We start from the raw sequence: 23,100 nt of genomic DNA on the forward strand, positions 1-23,100 counted from the left end.
GGGTGGGGGCCAAGGGGGCAGTTGGTGGGGCGCGACGAGTCCTAACGTCTCTGCCGTTGTTGGTGAGAGGGGAGAGAACATCAGTTTCAGCTGGGGTGGGTTGCCGAGGGATAAGGGCGTGGATGGCGTCAGCATATTGGTTGATGATGTAGAGAGGTGGAGGGGATATGTGGACGCAGAATTGAACGAGAAGGAGGAGGGCATTACGCTTCAGAGGGGCAGGGGAAGTGAAGGGGAGCCGGAGTTCTATCGTTTTGCGTGGATGAATGGGAATTCGGCGGGCAGGTATGGTGGGGTGGGCATTTGGGACCAGAATGGCATTTGGATACCGCCTAGGAGTTGGGAGTTGGGGGCAAAGAGATAAAAACGCCGCGGGGCTATGATGGGATAGTGCTGAGTAGATAGATGGGATAGATGGAGGAACTTGACGTAGATAATTATACAGATAGAACGATGTCCCATATCCTCCTGATCAACCCGCTATCTTCAGCATTGTTCTTGGTTCCATCAGATAGAAGAACCACCGAAAAGTATGTAATAGGCTGCTTGGCGGGTCTGTATATCTAGAAGATAAATCTCTCTCGATGAAGTGTGGCAGATATCCCGGCTATCGCTTTGGCTCTCCACCCAACCTCTTCGTAGTCTAAGCGGTCTTGCTTGAAACATACATGCTGATTTCTTCTTCTCTCTATTACTGATTCATGATCGACGAAATAAGACGAGCAAGTCATAGCTAGAAGGAAAATGGCATTGCGTAGGTTGAAAATGCAACTCTCCCTTGCCAATTGCCCTGCAACTAGATCGGTGAATTATGTACTTTGGGAAGTGGGCAGTGCTTCATACAACAGCGGTACAATAACAGATCAATGTATACCCGAAACAACCTCGAACGCAGGAATGGGGTAGGTGATATGAAGACACATGGAAGTCATTAAGTGTCATATCGTGATGATCAGACGTGCTGCACTGAATAGTTAATAGTTGGGCATGCAGACAAAATACGAGTCATGATACGTATCGATCAAATGTGCATCTTGCTTGTTCATTCTCCGCTGTTCGTTGCAAAAGGAGATTTGTAAGATATCACAGGGGAGAAAGGGAAACGATCTGCATATTTCTGATCTTTGGCCACCTACTGACAAACTCTCTTTGGCCCATATCACCCTCTTCCTTCACCACTATCAACCATTGTTCATACCGAAGGTCCCGCCCGTAGTAAACTCCTGAACATGCCATGATCATTGGCCACCATTGATTCTCAGGTTCACGTCCACTGCGTTGCCTATTTGCGCCACGAAAACCCAGTCAGCCATTCCTGTATTTCTAGCAGCACGCAAGGGCAGGCGAGCATGAAGAAGTGATGATGAGAGTGGGGTAGGGACAGCCTCTGAGACGTACCTTCAAATTGTTGGGGCTTAATGTAGACGCGTTGTCCCTCGGCTACGGAGTTAAGCATGAATCCTTGGGCTATATGACATGTTAGCTTTATTGTTGTCCGATTTGGGCGGTGGGCTTCGTTATGATTGCCGTAGACTCTGATGAAGCACGTTGCAATATTCCTGCGCGAGAGCCTTGGGTTTAGGTACTGAGCCCTATGAAAGAGGGAAAGAGAGAATGGGCGGGCCCAAAAAGTAGGCGGAGAAAGACTCAGTGAGGGAAGAAGATAATACCTGATTCTGGTACCAACTTGATATACTGCTGGCCCCTGTTGTCGCAAGAATAAATGGCGCCGAACTGAGCTTCTGTCTCTCCAGGCCCACCAAACTCAAAGCCCTGAGGAGGCGGCGGGAAGATGGCAATCCCAGGAGATAGAATGGCAGGGAATCCACCATCAGCAGTGACCAGGGTCTGGTTAACAAGCCTGAAGGTCGGAGAGGCTATCTTGGTGCGGCTGATGATGGGGATGCTGGTAACACTCTCCGAGGGATTGCGTGGTGACAGTTGAAGGGGCCAGCTGGCCTCATTAGCCGATGTCGAGGAACCCGGGACAAGCACGGAGAGGGTGAAGGCCTCGGGAAGGGAGGTAAAATAGATCTGGGGAACGAAACATGAGGGAGCGGCTGGTGCGGCCGAGACATAGGAGCCGATCAGGGCAAGGAAGAACGAAGTAGTGAACTGCATCGTATAAATAACTCGATGTGACCAGAAGTCAGACAGGTGGTTCAAGGGCTAGATCAAGCTGCACCGAGTATTACTTTAGCTTGCAAAGCAACGTCGAAGACGGGCGTAGAAAGGGAAGGGGGCTCGGAGGCTATGATATAGAGGAAATCCCCTTCACGTGGCCATTCGTGTATGGTGAACTATTCGACGGTTGCGTTTTCTGCATCCTTTTTCGTACTCGTTAATGCAGCATTCTCAATAAGCGAGGAGCCCGTCTCCTGGCAGCAAAACCACCAATAAGGAAGCAAAACCTTGCATCGTTGCTCATACTCAAACCAAAACTACTGAGTAATAGTGAGGTAGATCGAGAAGATGGCAGGCACTAGATTCACCATAAATAGAGGTGTCGTGATCTGGGTGAGAATAGGAGGAGAGACACGAAAAGCAATTGGACAGCTGCAGCAGGGGTGACTTAGCTATAGGTACTGGAATTCGTAATGGCCATAGTAGCGGAATTAATGAACAACTCGCAAATCTAGAAGCCCAGACCAAGCAGGATCGGAAGGCAAAAAGAAGACTATGTAGAAGATGTGAGCCATTGGTTGGTTGTCTCGACATCTTGCCACCAAAACCAGATTCATCTCCATAAGGTTCGGTGGTGCCTTGGCGCCTCAGTAGCCATGCGGGAACAATTGAACATCCAGTGGACGCCACCATAACTACTGCGTAGTACTATGGGGGGGGCATGAAGTATTGTTAGTTCAGCGCTAGTATCTTTACTCCAAAACGTTTTTTGTACAAAACAGCTAAGCCTATATCTGACTAAGAGTAAAATTTTAGCTCTTTTGAATAGTCGTGCTTAAATCAAGCTTTGTAATAACAAATCACGGCACTATAACGGAGTAACTAAAACTAGCCGCTACTAGCACCAAACTAACAATACTTACTACGGGTACAGGCCTAAATAATGTACCCCCCCCTGGTGAAAACGCTAGTATTCGTACAAATCGACTATACAGAATTGAGGATAGACGTTAATAAAATCGCCCAATAGGACTAGTCTCTAAAATCGAGTTTGCATTCCTTTTGCATCTATAATTGCTTGACATCTCTCTCGCATAGATCTAAGCAGCTCCACAAGATAGTCAGAAGGCACAGCATCCCATGCAGCATTAACAGCTGCACGTAGCTCATTGTGCTTGTGTAATGTATCTCTATAGTGCTCTTGTATCCAATCCTTCATCCAATTCCATACCATCTCAATTGGATTCAAATCTGGCGAATACGCAGGCCATTGAACGCATTGGATACCATGTTGACGAAGATCTCGAATAGTGCCCTTAGCAGCATGAGCAGGAGCAGAATCTTGCATAAACGTTAGATCTCTATTTGTACGTATCTAATTGTCAATAATAGGGATGATATGCTCTTGATATGTTGCTTCTTTAATACTCCCTTATTCTTTCTCCCAAAATATACTAGGGCCCTTCTTATCACCATGAAAACAGCCCCAAAACATCCAACCTTTACGTCGTTGATAGCGTTCAACAATACATGTAGGGTCCCACTCCTTACTAGGTTGACGTGTAACGTACGTCTTTGTATGTTGATCCCTATTAACCCATGTTTCATCACTCCATAGTATCTTCTTCTATTGTTCGTACGTCTAATTAACGTGTTCATGAGCCCATTGTAAACGCGCTTGTTGATTCTTCTTAGAAATAGGGGGTTTACAACGAGTAACTCGACGTGAGAACCCTGCTCTTTGTAAAGTATTTCGAATAGCGTACCATCTAATATTGATCTTTATAGCAATAGGGATTTGTATCTATGGTGTACGTCGATTTGCTAGAGAAGAACAAATCTATGTAATAATTTGATCAAGTTCTTCATTCGTAATTATTGAATGTCTGCCAGGGCGCTTTTTAAGCGTTAATTGATTATGTATAGCGTATTTAATTTGACGGCGTGTAAGATTTGGGAGCTGCTGAAGAATTTCGTTATACGTATGCCCTGCGTCATATAACGTTTGAATTTGCAAACGTTGATCTCGAGTAGTTTGAGAAGGATTTGAGGGATTCGAGGGATTCGAAGGAGGAGTAGAAGGAGGAGGAGGAGGAGGAGACATCGTAAAATTCGCAGTATTTGAACGTGTAGAATTTGTAGAATGCGCAGAATTCGAACGCGCAGAAATGCGTAGAATTTGAACGTGCAGAATTTGTAGAATGCGCAGATTTCGAACGCGCAGAAATGCGTAGAATTTGAACGTGCAGAATTTGTAGAATGCGCAGATTTCGAACGCGCAGAAATGCGTAGAATTTGAACGTGCAGAATTTGTAGAATGCGCAGATTTCGAACGCGCAGAAATGCGTAGAATTTGAACGTGCAGAATTTGTAGAATGCGCAGATTTCGAACGCGCAGAAATGCGTAGAATTTGAACGTGCAGAATTTGTAGAATGCGCAGATTTCGAACGCGCAGAAATGCGTGAATTTGAACGTGCAGAATTCGTAGAATGCGCAGATTTCGAACGCGCAGAAATGCAACGAATTCGAATGTGCAGAATTTGTAGAATGCGTAGAATTCGAACGTGCAGAATTCGTGGTAGATAGCAATAGGGATGCTAGCAAGGGTGCGTATGTAAAGTGGGCGTTTTGTAACAAATTTTGACCAGGGGGGGGGTACATTATTTAGGCCTGTACCCGTAGTATGCCTCCCCCCGTAGTAAGTTGTAGTTTTGCAGGGGCCAACACGATGAGCGCGCCTTAGGATTATCTAGTGGGTACCAATTTGGGTAGGAAAGAGATTCGAACACTCTTGATTTTGGGCCGCTACTGACCAAACGCATGGCAGATCCCCTTGCCCTGAAGCCTTGGACTCCTAGACCACCCATTGCCGTGGGCACGTGACTAGTGTCACGCTAAGCCCTTTTGGGGTCTCCCTTCGCAGGAGGATCTCGGTCACTTGTATTTAAGATTGAACAAAACCCGCAGCTATTTCGCGCAGAATCTTGCGCAGAATCCTACGCAGGATCCACCGCAGGATCCACAGCTATTAGCACAGAATCCTACACAGAATCTCCGCAGAATCCTCCGCAGAGTTCACAGCTATTTCGTACACCATCCTGCACCGGATCCTTCGCAGACTCCGCAGCTATTTCGCACAGAGTCCTACGCAGAATCCACAGCTATTTCAACGCGGAATTCAACGCAGAATCCGCCGCAGGATTACTCGTTATTGGGTTGCAAAAAATGTGCCAAATTTTAGATATCAGGAAAAGAAGGTTGCGACTAGGGAGGTGTTGATCTATTATCATTTGTCGATTTCGCTTGATTATAGGATCCACCGATGCAAAGGTTAAGGGGCAATGTCATCTATCATATGTTGTCACCAGCGACTACTCGAATTTTGAAGAATTACCCGAAATGGATAGAAATAATACCGATTACAGTTGAAGATTTGTATTTAAAGAGAAAAATTTTCTTACTTGATTGATTAATGAATTTATTATTGAATAACAGTGGTTTGACTTGATCTAAGAAAAGAAATCATTGATATAATATAGTTGAAGTTATTAACTTAGCATGATTTTGCAAAGTAAGAGACTTTGCGGAGAGACATGAACACACTATCGTGAAGTGCTAGTGTGTTAAAATTACGCAAAACCGGCTCAGATTTCTCTCCGAGAGAATGCCCCCAAAGGGACTTAGTGCGGCTTTGGCCCACGGTCGATCGCGCGAGGTCTGAGGCAACTCAACGGTGGTGCTGCTCCGTCCGCCAAGGCCTTGCTTTTCACCCTCTTAGTATCCCGTTCTTGCCCCATTCAAATTGTGTAAATGGTCATCCCAAAAGCTGTCTTCATTGTCTAACTGAGAATAGGGCCTGCAGAAAGGAATCAAAGCTCCATCACAGTAACAGCCGCCATCTCGCCTCAGTCGAATGTGAAGCCAGTTTTTGTCGATTAATCCTTGTTGTTACCGTGCCAAACTGCTGCCACTCCGGTATGCAGCAGGGAGGCTCACTTTCAATGCGTTTGCGGATATTCGCCGGAACTTTGGTGGTCAAAGCTGAAAACTACTTAATAGTAGTACTACGTAATATATGGATTGGGTACTTGCAAAGAATCCCCGCATCAAAGAGACATCATTTCTTACCAAACAACACCTTCTTCCTTATGCATTCTACCCGTAGTAGGACCTCTGATTACAAGCTGTAGCTCTTTGCTTCAATTTACCACTTAAGGAGTTGTGGACCCTGGGCACCTTGTTTTTGCCTCTCATCCGAATCCACATACTATCCTACTTTGAGGACCTCACGTGCGTTTCATGAAGCCATACACAAACATGAGTGTCAAGTCGACTTTCGGCACGTCATTTCACACCTCCTACAACGTACAGTCCACTATCGGCATTCCCTTTCAAGAGCATTGCTTACGAATTCTAGTCAAGCTCCTTTTCACTTACCTCATTTCCCAGTATATCCATCAAATCGAACAAATCAAATCATGGCCCCCATTTCATTTGCTTATCTTGCAAGTCCCAGAGGTCGATTTGATTTGATTTGACTCCTTTGTCAAATGGAGTCAAATTTAGTCAAATACTAGTATAGTAAGTACTAAATGTCTTGTTAGGAGGACTGTTATGGATTTTCGACTCCAAAACGAGAGTCTGCCAAGACTTCACCTTTTATCAAAAATCACCACGAACGATAGTTCAAAGTGTAGGACTTGTCCGCCAAGACTTCTATTTGACGAATCTGTCAAAGTTCGAAGCCTTTGATTTAATTTGACGAAAGCGTGGATTTGGTACAAACGGACACACTGCCATCCCCGAAGTCTTGACTACGTTTAGTAGTTGTTTATTGATTACAAGCAACTTGAACTGGACTGGAAAAATAAAGCTTGGCTGCAGGGCCTCTTGTTTCTGTCGTTGAGCGGTTCAAGTACTACACAAGAGACGTACCACCCTCTGAAATCTGTTGTCATAATAGTACAATCCTGCTGTTAAGGTCAACTCCTGCCAAGGCTGGATGCCTCCAGAGATTATTGCATGACTCTGTTCAAAATTATGGTCGATTGCATAGCTTTTTGCTGGATTCTGAGAGCCCTTAGTGGTCAAATCTTGTTTGCTTGTCCACTGGTTTCGCCTATAACTCACGAATGAAATCCAAAAGCAATACCGGAACAAATTCTGCTGGGGTTTCTCGAAGAGAGGGTCGCAGGATCGATCATTGGCGTTGATAGCGAGATACTTCTCTTTTCACCAACCAGGATTCATAGGCTACATTTACGTCTGAGATACACATAGAAGGTCAGTAGTGATGTCTTTTTTTCTTGCAATGCTTGAATGCTTCTTGACCGAATTCTACGGGGAATTGATAATCATTGCATTCGTTGCACTATCAAATTCACACGCGACCTTCATAATCCAGGGGTCAATTTTATAACGGAATTTTCTCGGGTAGATATCATGGATACAAGACTTTTACTATGGCACAGGCTCAAGACGATGTTGTTATGTGATTCGCTTCGGCTTCGGTGTTCAAGGCGAAGTTCCAACGCTTCCTGCAACTTCTCAGCCTTCGATTTCAATAATATTTAATGCCTCGACAAACCTCACACAACGACCGCCTTGTTTCATCAGCACCAAATGCGACCCCATGGCCCGCTGCCATGGCTGGAACAACACATTAGTCATTCTGAACAGTATCAGGTCAATGCGCACTAACTACGCCCAAAGACACAGCCCCCATTTCCCATAAAGAGCTTAACGCTCAGAGGCGCTCGCTAATAATTTCTCAAAGAGGCTTTCTTGGCGGACTTAGATCAGGGAGGTCCCTGATGTGATTCGCCAAAAGATAACTATATTCGCTGGAGAAGGAATTTTTTGGCTGATCCTCTCTGAAATTCTCCAATGTCGCCGTGGATAAGACGATGCCGCAGCCCACCCTTTCACACCAGCTGCCCTACCCTTTGGACCCAAAACTTTAACCACATGGCGCACGAGAAGGGCGGATTGAATATTCCTGCTAGTGCTTTTGCCTATCTTGATTCATTGCCCAGCAATCAAAGGCAGCGTTGAAGGCATGGCATACGTGTGTGGAATGGCGCCAAGTACCAACAACAACAACATCAGTCATGTCCGAGCGAGTGACCTTCTGTCTCCGCCCCAGAGCCGAACCGTACCAGGAAATGGCTTATAGAGCGGAGGTAGGTCCTTTGATCGAAACATGCGACCTCTCATTCACTCGTCTCATCTTGCGCTGGATTGTTCCAACCCCTAGGAGTTGTTACTGCTAGACTCTTGCTACAGTCCTCTGTTGTTGAGCAATGGACCCAAGCACCCTCGCGGTAACGCCCGCCCTCGCTCCTCCGCCAGGCGTGAGGCCGGACTTCGTCAACTCATACTCACTACTGCCATGGATAACCGCCACTGCTTCGGTCTGCATGGTGCTTACGGCCTTGGTGCTGGCCCTGCGAATGTTGACTAAAACAGTGGTCATACGGTCGGTTGACTGGACAGATTGTATGTTTGACTGACTGGCACTGTTATGCTTTTGGATCAACAGCTCTGATATGTATCCACAGATAATGCTCTTCTTGGCTTTGTAAGGGCTTCGTTGAGCTGTGTAGCTCAAGACCTCTTCACCATAACGCACAAGACTGACAAGCTGACAGGCTTTCTATACATCGTTTGTAGGATGCGCTCTTGCTATTAACTCGCAAAGACGTGGCCGTCACCAATGGGATATGTCAATGCTAACTCTCCTTGAGACCCTCGAGGTGGGCGTCCTTCCTTGTGCCATTATTGCGACTGACGCAGCTTACCACTCCCAGCTCGAGAATATCGCCTCCATCATGTACTGCATCGGGATCATGTTTGCCAAGCTTTCCATCCTCTTGCTCTACATGAAACTCTTTGTGCCGATTCGTCGTGGCGGCGTCTTCTGGGCCAACCAAGTCCTGATCTACGTCAATGGACTCTTCTATATTGGGGCGGTTGTGGCCTTGATCTGTCAATGCATCCCACGCGCCAAGATATCGCAACCAAGACTGCCAGGACGGTGCACAAACGTTTATCTGTCCTTTATGATCAGCGGCGTCTTCAACGTGCTATCAGATTTTTTCATATTGATCTTTCCACTGTGGGCTATTTGGCATCTGCAGATGCCGCTGAAGCGCAAGTTCGGTGTGAGCATCGTATTCGCTACAGGAGTCTTGTATGTCCCTCATCCCTCCCTCTCTTCGACCTTTGGTCCCGGTACCTAAGATACTAACACCTTTCTTTTCGTCTCTCAGTGCCCTCCTTTCCAGTATCATGCGCCTTTATTATACGTCCCAGCTTTCATATAATCATGACCAAACATTCATCATCGCCAAAGTCGCGCTCTGGACGTAGGTCCTATATCCTTTGAGTTCTCCCTGGTCTGGAAATGAAGCAAAGCTAACCTAAAACGCTGACCAGAACCGCCGAGGTTGCCACCGTCCTCCTCTGCGGCTCCTTCCCAATTCTGCCCCGACTTACCCAATTCATCAAAGAATCAAAGAAACGCCCACGGCCGATGACCAAAGCATCCAATCTTAGTTGTGAACATCATTTGGATGGCTCTTGTTGCGCTGGCACTTTGGGGTCGGAAAAGTCACTGGGAACCGCCAGTTCAGAGGACGAGCATGCCAGAGCCGTCGATACGTCGCGAACGCTGGTGTAGCTAATGCTGCCAGATGGGCAAACCAACTTGGAAAGCACTGTAACAGATCTGCGTTGGCGTACGGAAGACTACCGGATGGAATTGCGGAGGTCGGTCTAGGGATGGAGAAGGTGCAAGAAAATGCGAGAAGGAACTGGGCTTCAGATGCAACGAGGTGTCGGTGTTTTGGAGTTGTATATGACTTGGTCTATGGAAGCAACGCTAGAGTCTGACCCAACGATCAAGACCGCGACTATGTATTTAAATTATATCCAAAACTACTAGTAGTAGTACAGTCTTGTTAATGTATGATTGAATGATACTTATTCGTTATACCATTGGCATAAGACTTGGCCGATGTCAAATCCCCATTGCATGTAAGTCGCTCCTGGTCCCTAGCTCTGCTGGAACATTAGCTTTGCTACGTCTCGAAGCGGACATTGTTCCGCACGTGCTAACCTGGCTTCAATCCGCATCCGTCTTCGAAGGCTTCGTCAACCACCAAATGAGAGCAATCGCGGTCAGCGGTCAGCAAGGGCCTTTGAACCAGCGGTACTGGGCGAATCTGCTGATAGGATAATGCCTTAACATCGTGCAGCCAGAGGTGCTTTCGTGATCAGTTGTCCCCTTAAACCGTGATAGTTATTGTAGCAGCGCCTTCATGCGCAGGTCATAAGTTGTTTGAGCTGATCAAGCATGGCAGCAGCCGGAGACTCTTGTCGTGTTTCCAGATGCCATTCGCCCATGACCATTTGTGAGTGCCGCTGCATTCGGGTGTTGAGTTATCCGTCATCTTTCTTGTAGAGGAAGAATTGCCAGAATATACCCATATCAAGCAACAAAGTCCCAGCGCTGCCAACAATCCACGACGCATTCACTAATATGTACCGAATATATATCTGCGCTCTCTCACCACGCTTGCAGTCACCAGAATGTCTGCATATGGGAGAATAGGCAAAAATCGACATGACGTATGTAAGATTTCCAAGGCAGGCGAAGAGGAAGAACAGCAACGAAACACCTTCAGTATTCTTACGGCGATAGTTGAGCAGCAGCTGCGGAATTCGGCTTCCCAGATACAGTGCAGCGCATAGCCATCCAAAGATTTGTCCAAGAATGTCGAACTGTGGGAAAGATGGAGAATCATCCTCCGTATGCCTGGTGCGACTTGACCGCTGACCAATCCACCAGCCAAGTACACCTGCTCCACAGACTAACAATATGGAAAATGTGTTGAAATAGAAGGCTTGGAGAGTGGTAGTTTGCCGGACGTTGTTAACGGCGGGAAGATCATCCACTTTCGGCGGATTTAGGAGTGGTGTGGCAGGTGATAAATGTGTCCCATCAACATTGATAAGGTGGCGGGCCACTCCTGAAAGTGATCCCCTTCGTGCTCTCTCGTCATATCTGGATGCATGAGAGCCGATGATACCGGAATCACTCCTTGCTAGGAGTGGTTGCTCTTCTGGCGATTCTTCTTCTGGCTCCTCGACTCTGTCCGACAGGGTAAGCCCTCGGTAATAAAAGACCTGTCCAAGAAGCACAATATCTGCGAGCGCGTAATACAGTGCCAGGATGATCATGGTCGGAAGAACTCCCTGAAGCACTGCCCCCAAGATGTTGGACAGATCGCCCAGCGACCAGACCACGAGGAAGACGATCGACAGGCCATCGGCGGAGCTCCTGCGGAAGTTCTCGATGATTTGAGGGGAGTAGACAACAACCCAGCAGGCTATAGATATCGAGCTGTTGCTCACAGTCAGCTATCATCGATAGTTCCGAATCCCAACCTCCTGTACATACCCGCAAATGCCACTCAAAGCCTCGATGTTGAGGCTGATGCCTTGCGGTGGAGGAAACATGGCCAGGGAAAGAGCTGGAGCAGAAAGAAACAATATATAAATGATGAAAGATCTATGATCTATGCCATCGAGACCAAGTAAAATGAAAGCCTACACCTTAAGGACAACGCTTGCAACAACGGTGACATGAATGAGAAGATCAGGATGTGCACCATGGTACGTAATTGAAAGGGACGGGAGGACCTCAGTCCGCCAAGCCTGAAATCTGGTGTAACAATTAACTTGCATATGGAGCTAGCGGGGATTCCGTCCGGAGGACAATCCAGAATTTTAAGTGCCTGAACGACTTGTACCCTGCTCCAACCACAATGACCATCGGAAAATCTCCTTTCCCAGAAGATCCAGCACATCCTCTACCATGCACAACGGGCGGACCTGGAACCCGTTCATACTGGACATATCATCCCGTCCTAAGTTTACACGGTCTTCTTCAGCCCAAACTTACTCTTCTTCATGTTTGATCAGCAGAAAACGGATAAGCTGAAGACCTGTAGAAGCGGAAGATGCTCTTGCACCTTATCGCGCCACTCTTCCGCCCGGTTAGATGGTGCTGTAGAACCTCTCCCATAATGGTCTGTGTACGACATGGCGGCTCTGGAAAGGCAGATCGCTTGATTCCCTTCACACCCTATCAAGGCCGGCTTCTTCCTCTTCTCGGCAACAACCAGGACTACTTGCATGGTGCTCCGTAAAGCTGACATGATTTTGTGATCGACAGCCCTACGTGAGTTATGAATGCCGATTTAGCCAGAGTAAATATTTTTTTCATTCCTCCTAGAATGACGTTGAGAAGATTGTTCGTAGGTAGAGCACCACGGACTTTTCTATGGCTGACACTCAGACATCATCGTCCTTACCATCTCTATCCGGCATGAGCACATCCCTAACGCGTAGCAAGAACATGAAGGGCGCCAGCTACAATCGCGAAGCAACCAAGGAGCGCACATCTCCGAGTTCCAGCTCAAATCCCTAGTCTGTGCCTGTGCCGTACCGTGGCAAGACGAGAAAGTCTCCTTGCTCGGGTCCAAAGTCGTCGGCCTACCGCACCTTTCTCACATCCTTATCGCACAAGAAGACCACCATAGAAGACCTTGTCGACTTCGATGGCGAAGACGACCCTTATCACCCTTGAACTGGGTGTTCATGAAGAAGGTCCTGACAACCGCTCTATACGGCTTTACCACGATGGGAGCTGCTTTCGCATCTTCTGTCTACGCTCCCGGTATCCGACGGATATCTGAAGAATTCCACGTTGGCAGGGAAGTTTCAATCTTAGGACTCGCCCTGTTACTTGCTGGGTTTGCATTGGGATCATTGCTATGGGCTCCGTTGTCAGAATTTATGGACGGAAAATGGCTGTGTTAACACCATACTTCCCGGCGGCCAGCTTCTCGTTCGGCACAGCGGTGGCCAAAGACATTCAAACTGTGATGATCACCAGGTTTTTGGGCAGGTTTCTTTGGCAGTGCCCCGGTCACAAATACCGGCGGAGTTTATGAGGACATGCTCTCCGCTGAGCAGCGTGGTCTTGCTATAGTGGGGTACGCCATGGCGGTTGTAGGAGAACTCATCTGGAGACCCATCGTTGGTGGCGCCATAGTCCAACACACCACCTGGCGGTGGACCGAATGTGTGACCGGCACCCTTATGCTACTCCTGCTGACCCTCGACACCATCTTCCTCGACGAATCCTATCCACCTGTCCTGTTAGTCAGAAAGGCCAGCAGGCTGCGCCATGAGACTGGAAACTGTGCTCTACACGCACAACACGAAGAATGGGCGGCTGGGAGTAGTATCAAAGCCATGGCCCACAAAGTGCTGGTCAGACCTATCCAAGTACTCTTCACGCCAATCGGTTTCTGCTTCGCTCTTTACATCTCCTTCGTCTACGGCATTGTGTAACCGGGAGCGTTACGTATTATTTCCCAGGGAGAACGTGGCTGGAACTACATTGTTGGCTCTCTTCCCTTTCTCACGGTTCTGGTAGGAATCTGTTCCGGTGCGGTTATCAACATCTCCAATCAGAGATACTACATCTCCCAGTATCATGCAGCATGGGATCACGCCGTTCGTAAGGCGCGTCTCCCGCCCATGATGATTGGTTCTGTTTTCTTCGCCATGGGTATATTCATCGTCGAGTGGACAGGGGACAAACAACTTCCAGGGATCGGCCCCTGCATCGGTTTGGCGTACATGGGTTTGGGCTTTTCGTCATATTTCAAGCTGCCCTCAACTATCTTATCGATACCTTTGCGGTCTACGCAGCTCGTGCTGTCGCTGCCAAAACATTTTTGAAAAGCTGCTTTATATCTCCGTTTCCGCTTGCTATAACTCCTATATATCAAAACCTTAGGATTGCTTAGGCGAGCAGTCTCTAGGGGTTCATTGACGTTGGGTTGATCCCGATTCCATTCTTGTTTCACGCTTTTGGGAGGAAGATCAGGGTTAGGGGGGAGTATAGTAAAGCGTCAGTATGCTAGAGCATTGGATCTCTGCTTTTTTGTTTCGTGAGAAGGAGTAAAAGGGCAATTTAGAGGCTTATGTGCACTAGTTAGATTTGTGGTTGGACCAGCGTTGGCGTTGGTGGAAGCGGCTGACAACGTTGTATCGTTTTATATTTCTCGGTCGTCAAGAGAACAGCCTAAGCGAGCATGGTTGGATCAGTATGTACTCTGTATTGTCGAAAGCATCACGAAGAAAAGGGAGAGGTCTTGTTGAATATATGGGTTACAACTAAGCTGCCAGTGGTCTATAACATCACAAGCCGGACTCAGCCGGCATAACCTCGGTGAAATAACGTCCTCCCCAAACTGTCCGTCACTTTTTAGCTAACTGGGTTATTCTTATCAAAAGCGTCTTTGATTGAGCTCTATTGAAAAGATGTTACTCCTCCTGCTACCTCTCCTACCTCTCCTCGCCACCATCCCCCACCTCTGCTCCGCAGCATCTCTTATCATCTCCATCCCACCCTCCACCCAGCTCCCCAATCCGAACACCCTTCCCCCATCAACGCACGCAACTCTCCTCTCCGGCGACCCTCAAGTCTCGCCCATCTCCACGCCTCTCACAACGCGGTCGACGATCGAATTCCACAACCTCAGCCTCCCAGCATCCCCAGCCTCGAGCGCACAATCCTACCTCCTGACCATCTCCGCCCTGAGCCATGTCTTCGCATGCTACCGCGTTGATATCATCCCCGGCGGCTCGGTCGACGGCGGCGCCGTGATCGAAGGCATATGGAAGACCTATCCGGGATCGGCGTGGTCTGACAGGGGGCCGATACTGGGTGGGAAGGCAGCGCAGGGCGGCGGGGCGAGTGGGCGCGTGGTCAACTCTGCAGGCTCAGGCTCAAGCTCAGAGGGGCCGGCGCCAGAGCAGCAGCCGGGGCAGGAACAGACCGTTCGGATCGACGCCAAAGTGCTGTCGCGGCGGGAATTCTACGAGCAGAGAGCCGGGTTCAATCCGCTGGGCTTACTGATGAATCCGATGGTGTTGCTTGGTGTGGTGGCCATGGGGATTACGTTTGGAATGCCGTATTTGATGGATAATAGTATGCCCTCTATCTCTCCTCCTTCTATCCCGAGTACAATTTTTTACCGCTCTACCCTTTTTCTCGTCCTGCAATATACTCCTCCCCTCCAATACCACCAAGCAACCCACCCAAGCCATAATCCTATGCTAATACCTCATGTCCAGTCGATCCAGATCTCAAAGCCGAATTCCAAGAGCAACAGAAGAACAGCCCCTTAGCTGGCATGCACAGCGCTCTCCAAGCAGCGGCCAGTGGTGGTGGTGGGAGCACCGCGGGTGGAGTGGGAGGAGGCGGGCCGGCGAGCAATTTCGATCTGGCCAGCTGGATGGCAGGAGCGGGGAAGAGCGCGCAGGGGCAGGGCGGTGTCTCTAGTAGTGGGGTGGATCTTAGGGAAGGCGCGGGGGCGAGGAAAAGATGATATGATGGTAAAGCGTACTATACTGACTCTTGCTATGAGGATAGAGAGATAGAGGCGGCAGAGACGTGAACATAGCCCGAAAGTGTTATGCAGATAGAAGCTTTTCTATATCCTGTTGCCTCTTTAGCTCGTCGGTAAATACGAGTGCTGTTAGATGATCTGAGGCCCTCATCCCGTCCCAGCCTCTAGCATCAATATCCTGTCTGTGCAATTCTGTAGGGACTGCATCTCTAGGGTTCCAAAGGTGGTACCTCATTGCCCAGGACGAAGTGATGCCGGCCTCGTGGACTGTCGCTGAAGGATGTTCGGTGCCAAAGACTAGCGAGGAGAATAGTGGTTTAAGCCTCCGTGTAAAAGCTGTCAACGCCAATTGCTCACCTCGCTGATGTAGGTGACCAGAGGAAAGGCGACGCTTCCTGCCCACAAATGACAGTCCAATCGAATGAGGAGTCTCCATTTTGTTTCCTCCGAAGCCATATCCTGAGCGAGAAACGGGACCATTTCTGGGCTCAAGTCATCTAGACTCGTTCAACAAGGGGACCGTTGAAAAAATCAGGAAGTCCGAAAAGCTTCGTCGCAAGTTAGCAAGTCGGCATATGATTGAATTCCAGGAATCGATGAGCGCTGATGCTGGCAGCGTGGCGCTGGCTAGACCATTCTCGCTAAAAGGATCTTTCGTGGTGAAGTTTTCGCTGAGATCGAAAGCATGGTACTTAAATGTACTATGCTTGGATAGCTCTCTGCTGAAACGCAAAAGCAATTCTCCGTGCCGACAAAGAGATCTAAAGTCCCATGCTGTCCTGGTGCACAGTAAGGCTAAAGATCAACCCCAGTGATCGAAATATGCTGGCTAGGCCATATGTACCATGTTCCTTCAAAGATTGGTACCATGGCGACACAGATGCTTTGAATTTGCAAGGCTCCCCCACCATCATCAAGGTGGCATAGCTTCCGTTCAGTGCCCAAACACAGCATGCGCATGAGTACAATTTGGACACGATGCATCCCATGCTGCAACCACAGAGTCCTTTCACAGGCCACAATGCTTCGTTTGACATTCTTCTGGCGACAAATAAAGCCCTGTTTTGCCTGCAAACCAAAGGCACATGATTCCAACTTTATCACGACTTTTGCAGTATATTCAATAGACCGGTGCAGCGAAGATCACTAGTGCATCTTTGATCTGAATGTGTGCTTTCTAAATAGGGCCACTAAGTCACTGGATCTTCCAGTAGCTTCTTGAATGACTGCAGCGTTCTCTCCCAAGCCTCTGGGCTTCTGATGGCGAAGGCTTTGACAAGTTCAACCGCTTCCAAATCTGCTCTCATTCTCTCGTGTCTTTTTGTGCCATTAAGCACAACTATGTTTCCCAAACCAAACACGAGACAATACAGAGCTGCTTGCGTGGATATACCTAATTGATTAGCAAGGACACCAACCTCAGCAGACCAGACCAGTTTGGGATTTGCTGTCAATGTCCAAAAACTTTGGTAGATGATAGCCTTCTCAAGACAGAATTTTCGTAGGCCAATGTCAAACTTAGTTTGGGGATAGAAGCGGTTTTGAACTACAGCTGGCTTGATGGTTGCTCTCTCAAAAATATCCATCAAGGTAAACAAATTGCAGTTGGACACCCCCAGGTTACGAATCTTCCCTGGGACAAAACGCTCCAAAGTTTCCCATACTTCCATTGTCTCTGCAATGGTAGGCATCGGTGAATGGAGCACCACCGTGTCAATATATGATCCTTCCACATCGTCAAAACGGTCCCCTGATGTTCGAAGATGCTGTAAAGAGGACTCTACAGAGTCGTGAACCTGTTTAGAGACTGGGTCTTTGGGGTCGTATGGAAGATCGTCCGGGTCCTGCCCAGAAACTGAGGTGAATTTGGTCTGCACATAGATGTCGGCCCTCTTCACCATGCCTTCCTGCAGAGCCTTCCGGATTCCGGAGCCTACCAGTTGCTCCTGATAGTGCTTGGGTTGATTGGCCGTGTCAATAGCCCTGATTCCAGCATTCAGTGCTTGGTAGACTAGATCTGCTGTGGCATCTTTTTTCCAAGCAGTTCCGTAGATAAACGCTGGAAGGCTTTGGCTAATATGTGGAATGTGCGGGGAGTTCAGTGAGAGCCTTCCCACCAGTGCAGTTGCTGCCATTGTGACCCTGTTGATCCAGAAATGTCATAGCAGTGGAGGAGTGTGGCTTGCTTGCTAGGACGTACAAGTAGAGTTGTCTTGTTCAGGTTCCTGGGTAGTACTGCAGTGGTTCGGAGGGAGGATGTAAAGTCTTGGCATGTCTGATATCACTACTAGGGACTAGTACTAGTGACTAGTACTAGTTAGTTAGTAGGCTGAGCTTAAACCATGACACGGTACTGGTAAAGTGAGAATCGCATCTTCAAATGACGATCTCCGCAGCTCAGTCCGACGTGCTGTTAGGTGCTAATGGGCATTTGCCCTGTGCTGTTCTATAATGTCTCACGTTTCAAAGGAATACTGCCTGCCACTATGTTAGTCTGGCACCATCTGGAACAGTTCGACTCTTTGCTTAAAGAATCACAATCACATCAGAAACACTTCTGCACCAGATATCTGCAGCCTTCCGCATACTCTTCGAACGTCCGAACCGTCCCCCACCAACCGGCGAATTTCTGCGACAACATCTATTCAGGGCTTTATCACCATCCCTGAGACAAGAAAGGTTCTGGCCGGGCCTTTCTGGAGCACTCTTAAGGGCCATATCACACGCGCGCGAAAGACCTTTGAGAGAAACATCACTTAAATCCTCTTCCGGCCCTCTGAATCCCTCAATTCTCTTCGCATCAAGCATGGCTTCACAGAGCCTATCTAGAAAACGACCGGCCCCTGGGACCTCACCTATTCCATACCAAGATGCATACGCTCCACCGCTGCCAGGATTGGAAGAATACGCCGGCCTGGATCCACATGTCTCCGATGACCAATTTCTCCAATTCGGATACCAATCTCAAGCTGATAAACCGTCAACGCCCTACAGTGAGGTCGCAACACCCCAATCACAAAGTTACAGCAGTGATATAGCGCCGGGCTCCAATCAGCTTGCTCGGAGGCCCGCCAATCCTGTTGGTCCTCGAGACCAAGGCCACAGAGACTCGGGCGATTTGCAGTGGGCGGAACAAGCGGAGAGTCAGCGGGTTGAAGGCGCATGGGGGGACGATCTTGAAGACCTAAAACGCAGAGCACAGGTTGCGAAGAGAGAAGCTCAATCAAAAAGGAAGCAGATACCGCCTTTTGTCCAGAAGCTTGCCAGGTGAGTTACCCGTGCTTGCCAACACGCTGCTAATGCTGACTTGTATGTAGCTTCCTGGATGATGAAAAAAACACCAACCTCATTCGATGGTCTGACGATGGCAACTCTTTCATTGTGGAGGACGAAGATGAATTCGCAAAGAAGCTCATTCCGGAGCTGTTCAAACATAATAATTATACCTCCTTCGTGAGGCAACTGAACATGTATGGGTTTCACAAGAAGGTTGGGCTATCAGACAATTCGATGAGGGCCAGTGAGAAGAAGGCCAAGAGTCCAAGCGAGTACTCCAATCCATATTTCAGACGTGGCTATCCTGATCTCCTGTGGTTGATTCAAAAGCCGAGAAACACTGGTCAAGGCGCAAAAGGAAAGCTGGTACCAAGAAGACCTGACCTTGACCAGAACGAGGATGAGATTGAAGAAATCGTCGAAGAAATCCAGCAGCAACACCCACAGCAACCACAGCCATCGAAACCGAAACAACCAGGGCGGCTGGCAATTGGACAAGGAGATGCGACGCTCCCATCAGAACAGCTTGTCAGTGTTCATCGGGAGCTCCAAGCCATTCGAACTCAGCAACAACAAATTGCCGCCATGCTACATCGATTGAAGCGTGAACACGAGCAACTCTACGGGCAGGCCGCCAACTTTCAAGACCAACACTCGCGTCACGAAAACTCCATCAACGCCATTCTCACCTTCCTTGCCACTGTTTACAATCGAAGTCTACAGGGCCACGAGGGAGTGCAGGGTATCGCCAATCTTTTCACTGGTGTCATACCTCAGGAAACTAACCAAAGTCATGTTGTTGACGTTGGTGACTATACATTCGACCAACTTAATGGCACAGATGGCTCCATTCAACGCCCTTTCAAGCGACAGCCTCTGTTGTTGAAAGCCGCACCTACCGAGGCAGGCCGCGCTACCACGGCAACTCCTTCGTCAGGTGGTACTCCGCATGAGGGCCGACAGACGAGTCGAACGCCCCAAGCAGCCAGAAATAGTGTACATCATCATGGGAATGCGAAGGGATATTTTGATATGCAAAACCAGCAGTCACAACCTCAAAGCGCGAATCAAAGCGACATTCTTTCTGTGATCCAAAATAGTAACGCGAAAAACTCAACGCCAGGGACTCCTGCACCAGACTTTTCGAATGTCCTTAACTCGCTAGAAAATGCTGGCGGCGCATCACCTCTTACCAATACGCAACGTGCAGACATGCTCCGTCTTATCAACAATCAAGGATCGGCTTCCAACGCTGGCGACAACGCTTTGACTTCACCCAATCCCCCACCCATGCCCAACAACTACGATCGTCGACTTGCTGCCACGAAATCCGATCTTGACAATCTCGCCAAAATGCAAGCAGATCAAGATCGCTCAGTCCAAAATCTGACGAACCTCCTGCAACCACTCAGTCCAACGGGCTCCATCCCAGGCCTCGGCGACGGCGCAGACGTCCAGCCTCCTCCGCTAGACATTGACGACTTCTTGAGCAGCAGCGCCAATTACTTTCCAGACTTTCCACCCGACCCAAGCTTTGAATTCACCAATGCAGATATTAACACCAGTGCTACCAATACCAATGGCATCAACTTCGCTGACCTCAACGACGGCGACGATGAGCTCTTCGGTGATGTCGGAAGCACCGGCAATGGGACGAACCACGGTCTACCGCAGAACAGCAACAATGGCTACAATTATCTGAACGTAGACGGCGCCGCTGATGATGGTGGCGGCGGCAGAGTCGAGTCAATGGCCAGCAGTGAAGGAGCGAGTCCCACGAATACAACAGCCACGACTGATGGTGACGGACAGACACCGAGGTCGTGCGCAAATGCTGCCGCAGAATCTCAAGTCCAAAGAGGGAATAGTCCGCCTAGGAAGAGGAAAAGGGTCGGTTGAGGAAAATCAATCTACCCGGCTGGCGGGACATGTCTACGCTTTCCAGTCTTCGTTTGTCTTTGGCATGCCGATGTTGTGTTTCTTGGGAGGGCGTATGCGATACCCGGACCATAGCGTCCCTAAAAAACAGGAGACGACCTGCGGTTGTTTTTTTTTTGATGATTGGTCTAGCGTGCGGCTGGATCTGCTACCACGACTTGATGGCATGAATGATACCAACCACATACGCACGCTGATGTGGGCAACAAAACCGGTAATTCTTAGCTGATTGGTCGGCTGAATGAATTATGGATTGATTGATTGATTGGCTAGCCAGTGGGCGATCAAGTTTGCATGCACACGTAAAACCAAGCATACACAACCAACCCAGCAAGCACTTCAGATCAGTTTAGCTTCTTCTTCTTCTTCCATAATCCCATGTTCCAATCCCACTGTTCCTCAATGGCGTCATAACAGCCCTGCTCACTTTCCTCTGCCACCCCACTCCCGTTCTCTTTTCCCACTCCTTCGGTTCAACTTACCACTGGCAGCCAGATCCTTCTCCTTCTCCCTCGGATCAATCACAACCAATTCCTCCTCGTTCTTCCGCTTCCAGGTCAGATCTTTGCCCAATCTGTCCTTTTCGAAGGACAGGGCGTGGGACATCCAATCTGTGTCGCCTGTTGGATCTGCATCTTCTTCGTCGGCGGAAGCGGAGGAATGTGGATGCTGTTGGTCGGAGTGGTTGGCGAGGTCTGATGAGGGGTTTCGGTCCCAATGGGAACACGATAGGCAATTCGCTATGAAATGCAGATCGCAAAGGGCTGCTTCTTCTTCGCCGTGGTCGTCGTCTTCTTTGCCCTCCTTCATTGTGGCATCTGCAGATTGCTGAGACAACACGCCATTGCCATTCAAGCTGGTCCTCTTGCCCTCGTCCTTCGCCTTCGACGATCTCTTTACCTCCATCTCGTTGCGACCAATCCCCTCCAGCCGCGCTTTGAACGCGTTCAACATCTTCAGTGCATCTCTGTCGTTGTTGCTGCCAAGGGTACTACCACCGCTATCGCCTGGCCTCGGCCTCTTCCGGCCTCGGATGCTCTTTTCGGGGATCAATTGCTCGAGTGCGGATTTCTTGCGGGGTTTTTCCGAAGCTGTGGGCACGTTGCGGCGCATGGATGCTTTAAGGGCGGCGATTTCGGCGTTGAGTGTCGTTGTTGGTGTTTTGGAGGGCGGGCCGGGTGATGGGGTGGGAGACCGTGATGGAGATTCTGGGTCTTTGAGGGGGAGTTGGGTCGTTGGGTCGTGGAAGGAAGGTTTGCGGCGCTGCGTTGATGGGGATTTTGATGAGCGTTTTGATGGGGAGTGAGGTGAAGAGTTGGGCGAAGAGCGGTGGCGAGTAAGCTTCGTTATCTCACTAGATGTCTTCTTCGAGTAGCTATCTTGAGGTTGATTGGAAGACGGTTTGGTTGCTGTTTCGCTTTGGAACTTCTCCGGATCTGGCTCCCGTTGTCCATTCGCGGCACCATCCTGCTTGCTGGCTGTGCCGTTGATCAGCCTTGTGTTGAACTTCGCTTTGGGCTGGATTGCAGGTCCTGTATCTGTATCGCCCTCCTCGTCGCCGAAACTCAGCAACGTTTTGCCCTTCTTCTTGGTCTTCGCCTTCTTCTGCGCCTTGCCCTCCATCTCCTCGTCCTGCGGTGCCGTCCTTTTAGCCACTCTCTCCCTCTTCTTCATGCTTGCCCAGGGCTCCCCTTTAGGCATCTCCAGCACCTCTGCCCCTGTAATCCTGAACGGATACATTGGCCTTTCGATACCCTCCACGTTCTCCGCCTCCGCTATGCGTACGATATTGTATATCCCCTCCCCCTCCACTCTCCCAAACATTGTACACTTCCCATCCAGCTGCGCCCTTACATCTGCCAAAGTGATGAAAAACTGGCTCCCATATGTACTCTCACCCATCTTTGCCATTCCCACCAGTCCGCGCCGATTCAGCTTCAGCCGGCTGTGCACCTCATCTCCAAACACCACCTTCTCCCCTGTTCTGGCATCGATTTCGAATTCTCGGTCCTCGTAGATGCTTTCCCCGCCTTCGCCAGTTCCGGTCGGGTCACCGCCTTGGATGACGAAGCCCGGGACAACGCGGTGGAAGGTTGTCGAGGTGTAGTAGCCATCTAGGATGTGTTGCAGGAAGTTTCGAGACGCGAGGGGCGTTTGGGTTGCGAATAGTGAGATTTGGATTGGGCCGGCTGTGGTGTGTAGGAGGACGGAGGCGGTAGGGGGTGGTTCGGTTGTGTAGTGAGATGACATTCTGTGTTTACGAGTCTC

The 23,100-nt window shown here is 49.1% G+C and overlaps 9 protein-coding genes across 9 annotated transcripts in view; 5 read left to right on the forward strand and 4 right to left on the reverse strand.

Moving 5' to 3' along the window:
* The window catches only part of EPUS_04469 (uncharacterized protein), a gene marked incomplete at both ends in the record, with an annotated part of 2,226 nt that extends 1,862 nt beyond the window's left edge, over positions 1 to 364 (forward strand). The window contains one exon of the mRNA XM_007787855.1: positions 70 to 364. Coding sequence (XP_007786045.1) covers positions 70 to 364 — 295 coding nt within the window. The remainder of the gene's footprint in view (positions 1 to 69) is intronic.
* Positions 365 to 1,238: 874 nt separating this feature from the next.
* On the reverse strand, positions 1,239 to 2,121 carry EPUS_04470 (uncharacterized protein; the record flags this gene model as incomplete). The annotated part of the gene is made up of 3 exons (XM_007787856.1): positions 1,239 to 1,315; positions 1,399 to 1,467; positions 1,671 to 2,121. The coding sequence occupies 3 exons, from the start codon at positions 2,119 to 2,121 to the stop codon at positions 1,239 to 1,241; spliced, it is 597 nt and encodes a 198-aa protein (XP_007786046.1).
* Positions 2,122 to 8,427: 6,306 nt separating this feature from the next.
* EPUS_04471 (uncharacterized protein) lies at positions 8,428 to 9,806 on the forward strand (the record flags this gene model as incomplete). Its single annotated transcript, XM_007787857.1, has 5 exons — positions 8,428 to 8,623; positions 8,686 to 8,705; positions 8,776 to 9,317; positions 9,397 to 9,492; positions 9,563 to 9,806. The coding sequence occupies 5 exons, from the start codon at positions 8,428 to 8,430 to the stop codon at positions 9,804 to 9,806; spliced, it is 1,098 nt and encodes a 365-aa protein (XP_007786047.1).
* Positions 9,807 to 10,567: 761 nt separating this feature from the next.
* On the reverse strand, positions 10,568 to 11,647 carry EPUS_04472 (uncharacterized protein; the record flags this gene model as incomplete). The annotated part of the gene is made up of 2 exons (XM_007787858.1): positions 10,568 to 11,531; positions 11,589 to 11,647. The coding sequence occupies 2 exons, from the start codon at positions 11,645 to 11,647 to the stop codon at positions 10,568 to 10,570; spliced, it is 1,023 nt and encodes a 340-aa protein (XP_007786048.1).
* Positions 11,648 to 12,790: 1,143 nt separating this feature from the next.
* EPUS_04473 (uncharacterized protein) lies at positions 12,791 to 13,549 on the forward strand (the record flags this gene model as incomplete). Its single annotated transcript, XM_007787859.1, has 2 exons — positions 12,791 to 13,007; positions 13,089 to 13,549. 2 exons carry the CDS (start codon positions 12,791 to 12,793, stop codon positions 13,547 to 13,549), a joined length of 678 nt encoding a protein of 225 aa, XP_007786049.1.
* A 978-nt stretch (positions 13,550 to 14,527) lies between these two features.
* On the forward strand, positions 14,528 to 15,597 carry EPUS_04474 (uncharacterized protein; the record flags this gene model as incomplete). Its single annotated transcript, XM_007787860.1, has 2 exons — positions 14,528 to 15,197; positions 15,344 to 15,597. The coding sequence occupies 2 exons, from the start codon at positions 14,528 to 14,530 to the stop codon at positions 15,595 to 15,597; spliced, it is 924 nt and encodes a 307-aa protein (XP_007786050.1).
* A 1,211-nt stretch (positions 15,598 to 16,808) lies between these two features.
* On the reverse strand, positions 16,809 to 17,753 carry EPUS_04475 (uncharacterized protein; the record flags this gene model as incomplete). The annotated part of the gene is made up of 1 exon (XM_007787861.1): positions 16,809 to 17,753. The coding sequence occupies one exon, from the start codon at positions 17,751 to 17,753 to the stop codon at positions 16,809 to 16,811; it is 945 nt and encodes a 314-aa protein (XP_007786051.1).
* Positions 17,754 to 18,424: 671 nt separating this feature from the next.
* EPUS_04476 (uncharacterized protein) lies at positions 18,425 to 20,793 on the forward strand (the record flags this gene model as incomplete). Its single annotated transcript, XM_007787862.1, has 2 exons — positions 18,425 to 18,885; positions 18,936 to 20,793. The coding sequence occupies 2 exons, from the start codon at positions 18,425 to 18,427 to the stop codon at positions 20,791 to 20,793; spliced, it is 2,319 nt and encodes a 772-aa protein (XP_007786052.1).
* A 462-nt stretch (positions 20,794 to 21,255) lies between these two features.
* On the reverse strand, positions 21,256 to 23,082 carry EPUS_04477 (uncharacterized protein; the record flags this gene model as incomplete). Its single annotated transcript, XM_007787863.1, has 1 exon — positions 21,256 to 23,082. One exon carries the CDS (start codon positions 23,080 to 23,082, stop codon positions 21,256 to 21,258), a length of 1,827 nt encoding a protein of 608 aa, XP_007786053.1.
* Between the last annotated feature and the right edge of the window lie 18 nt (positions 23,083 to 23,100).

Source organism: Endocarpon pusillum (genome assembly GCF_000464535.1).
Source record: "Endocarpon pusillum Z07020 unplaced genomic scaffold C700255, whole genome shotgun sequence".
NCBI lineage: Eukaryota > Fungi > Ascomycota > Eurotiomycetes > Verrucariales > Verrucariaceae > Endocarpon > Endocarpon pusillum.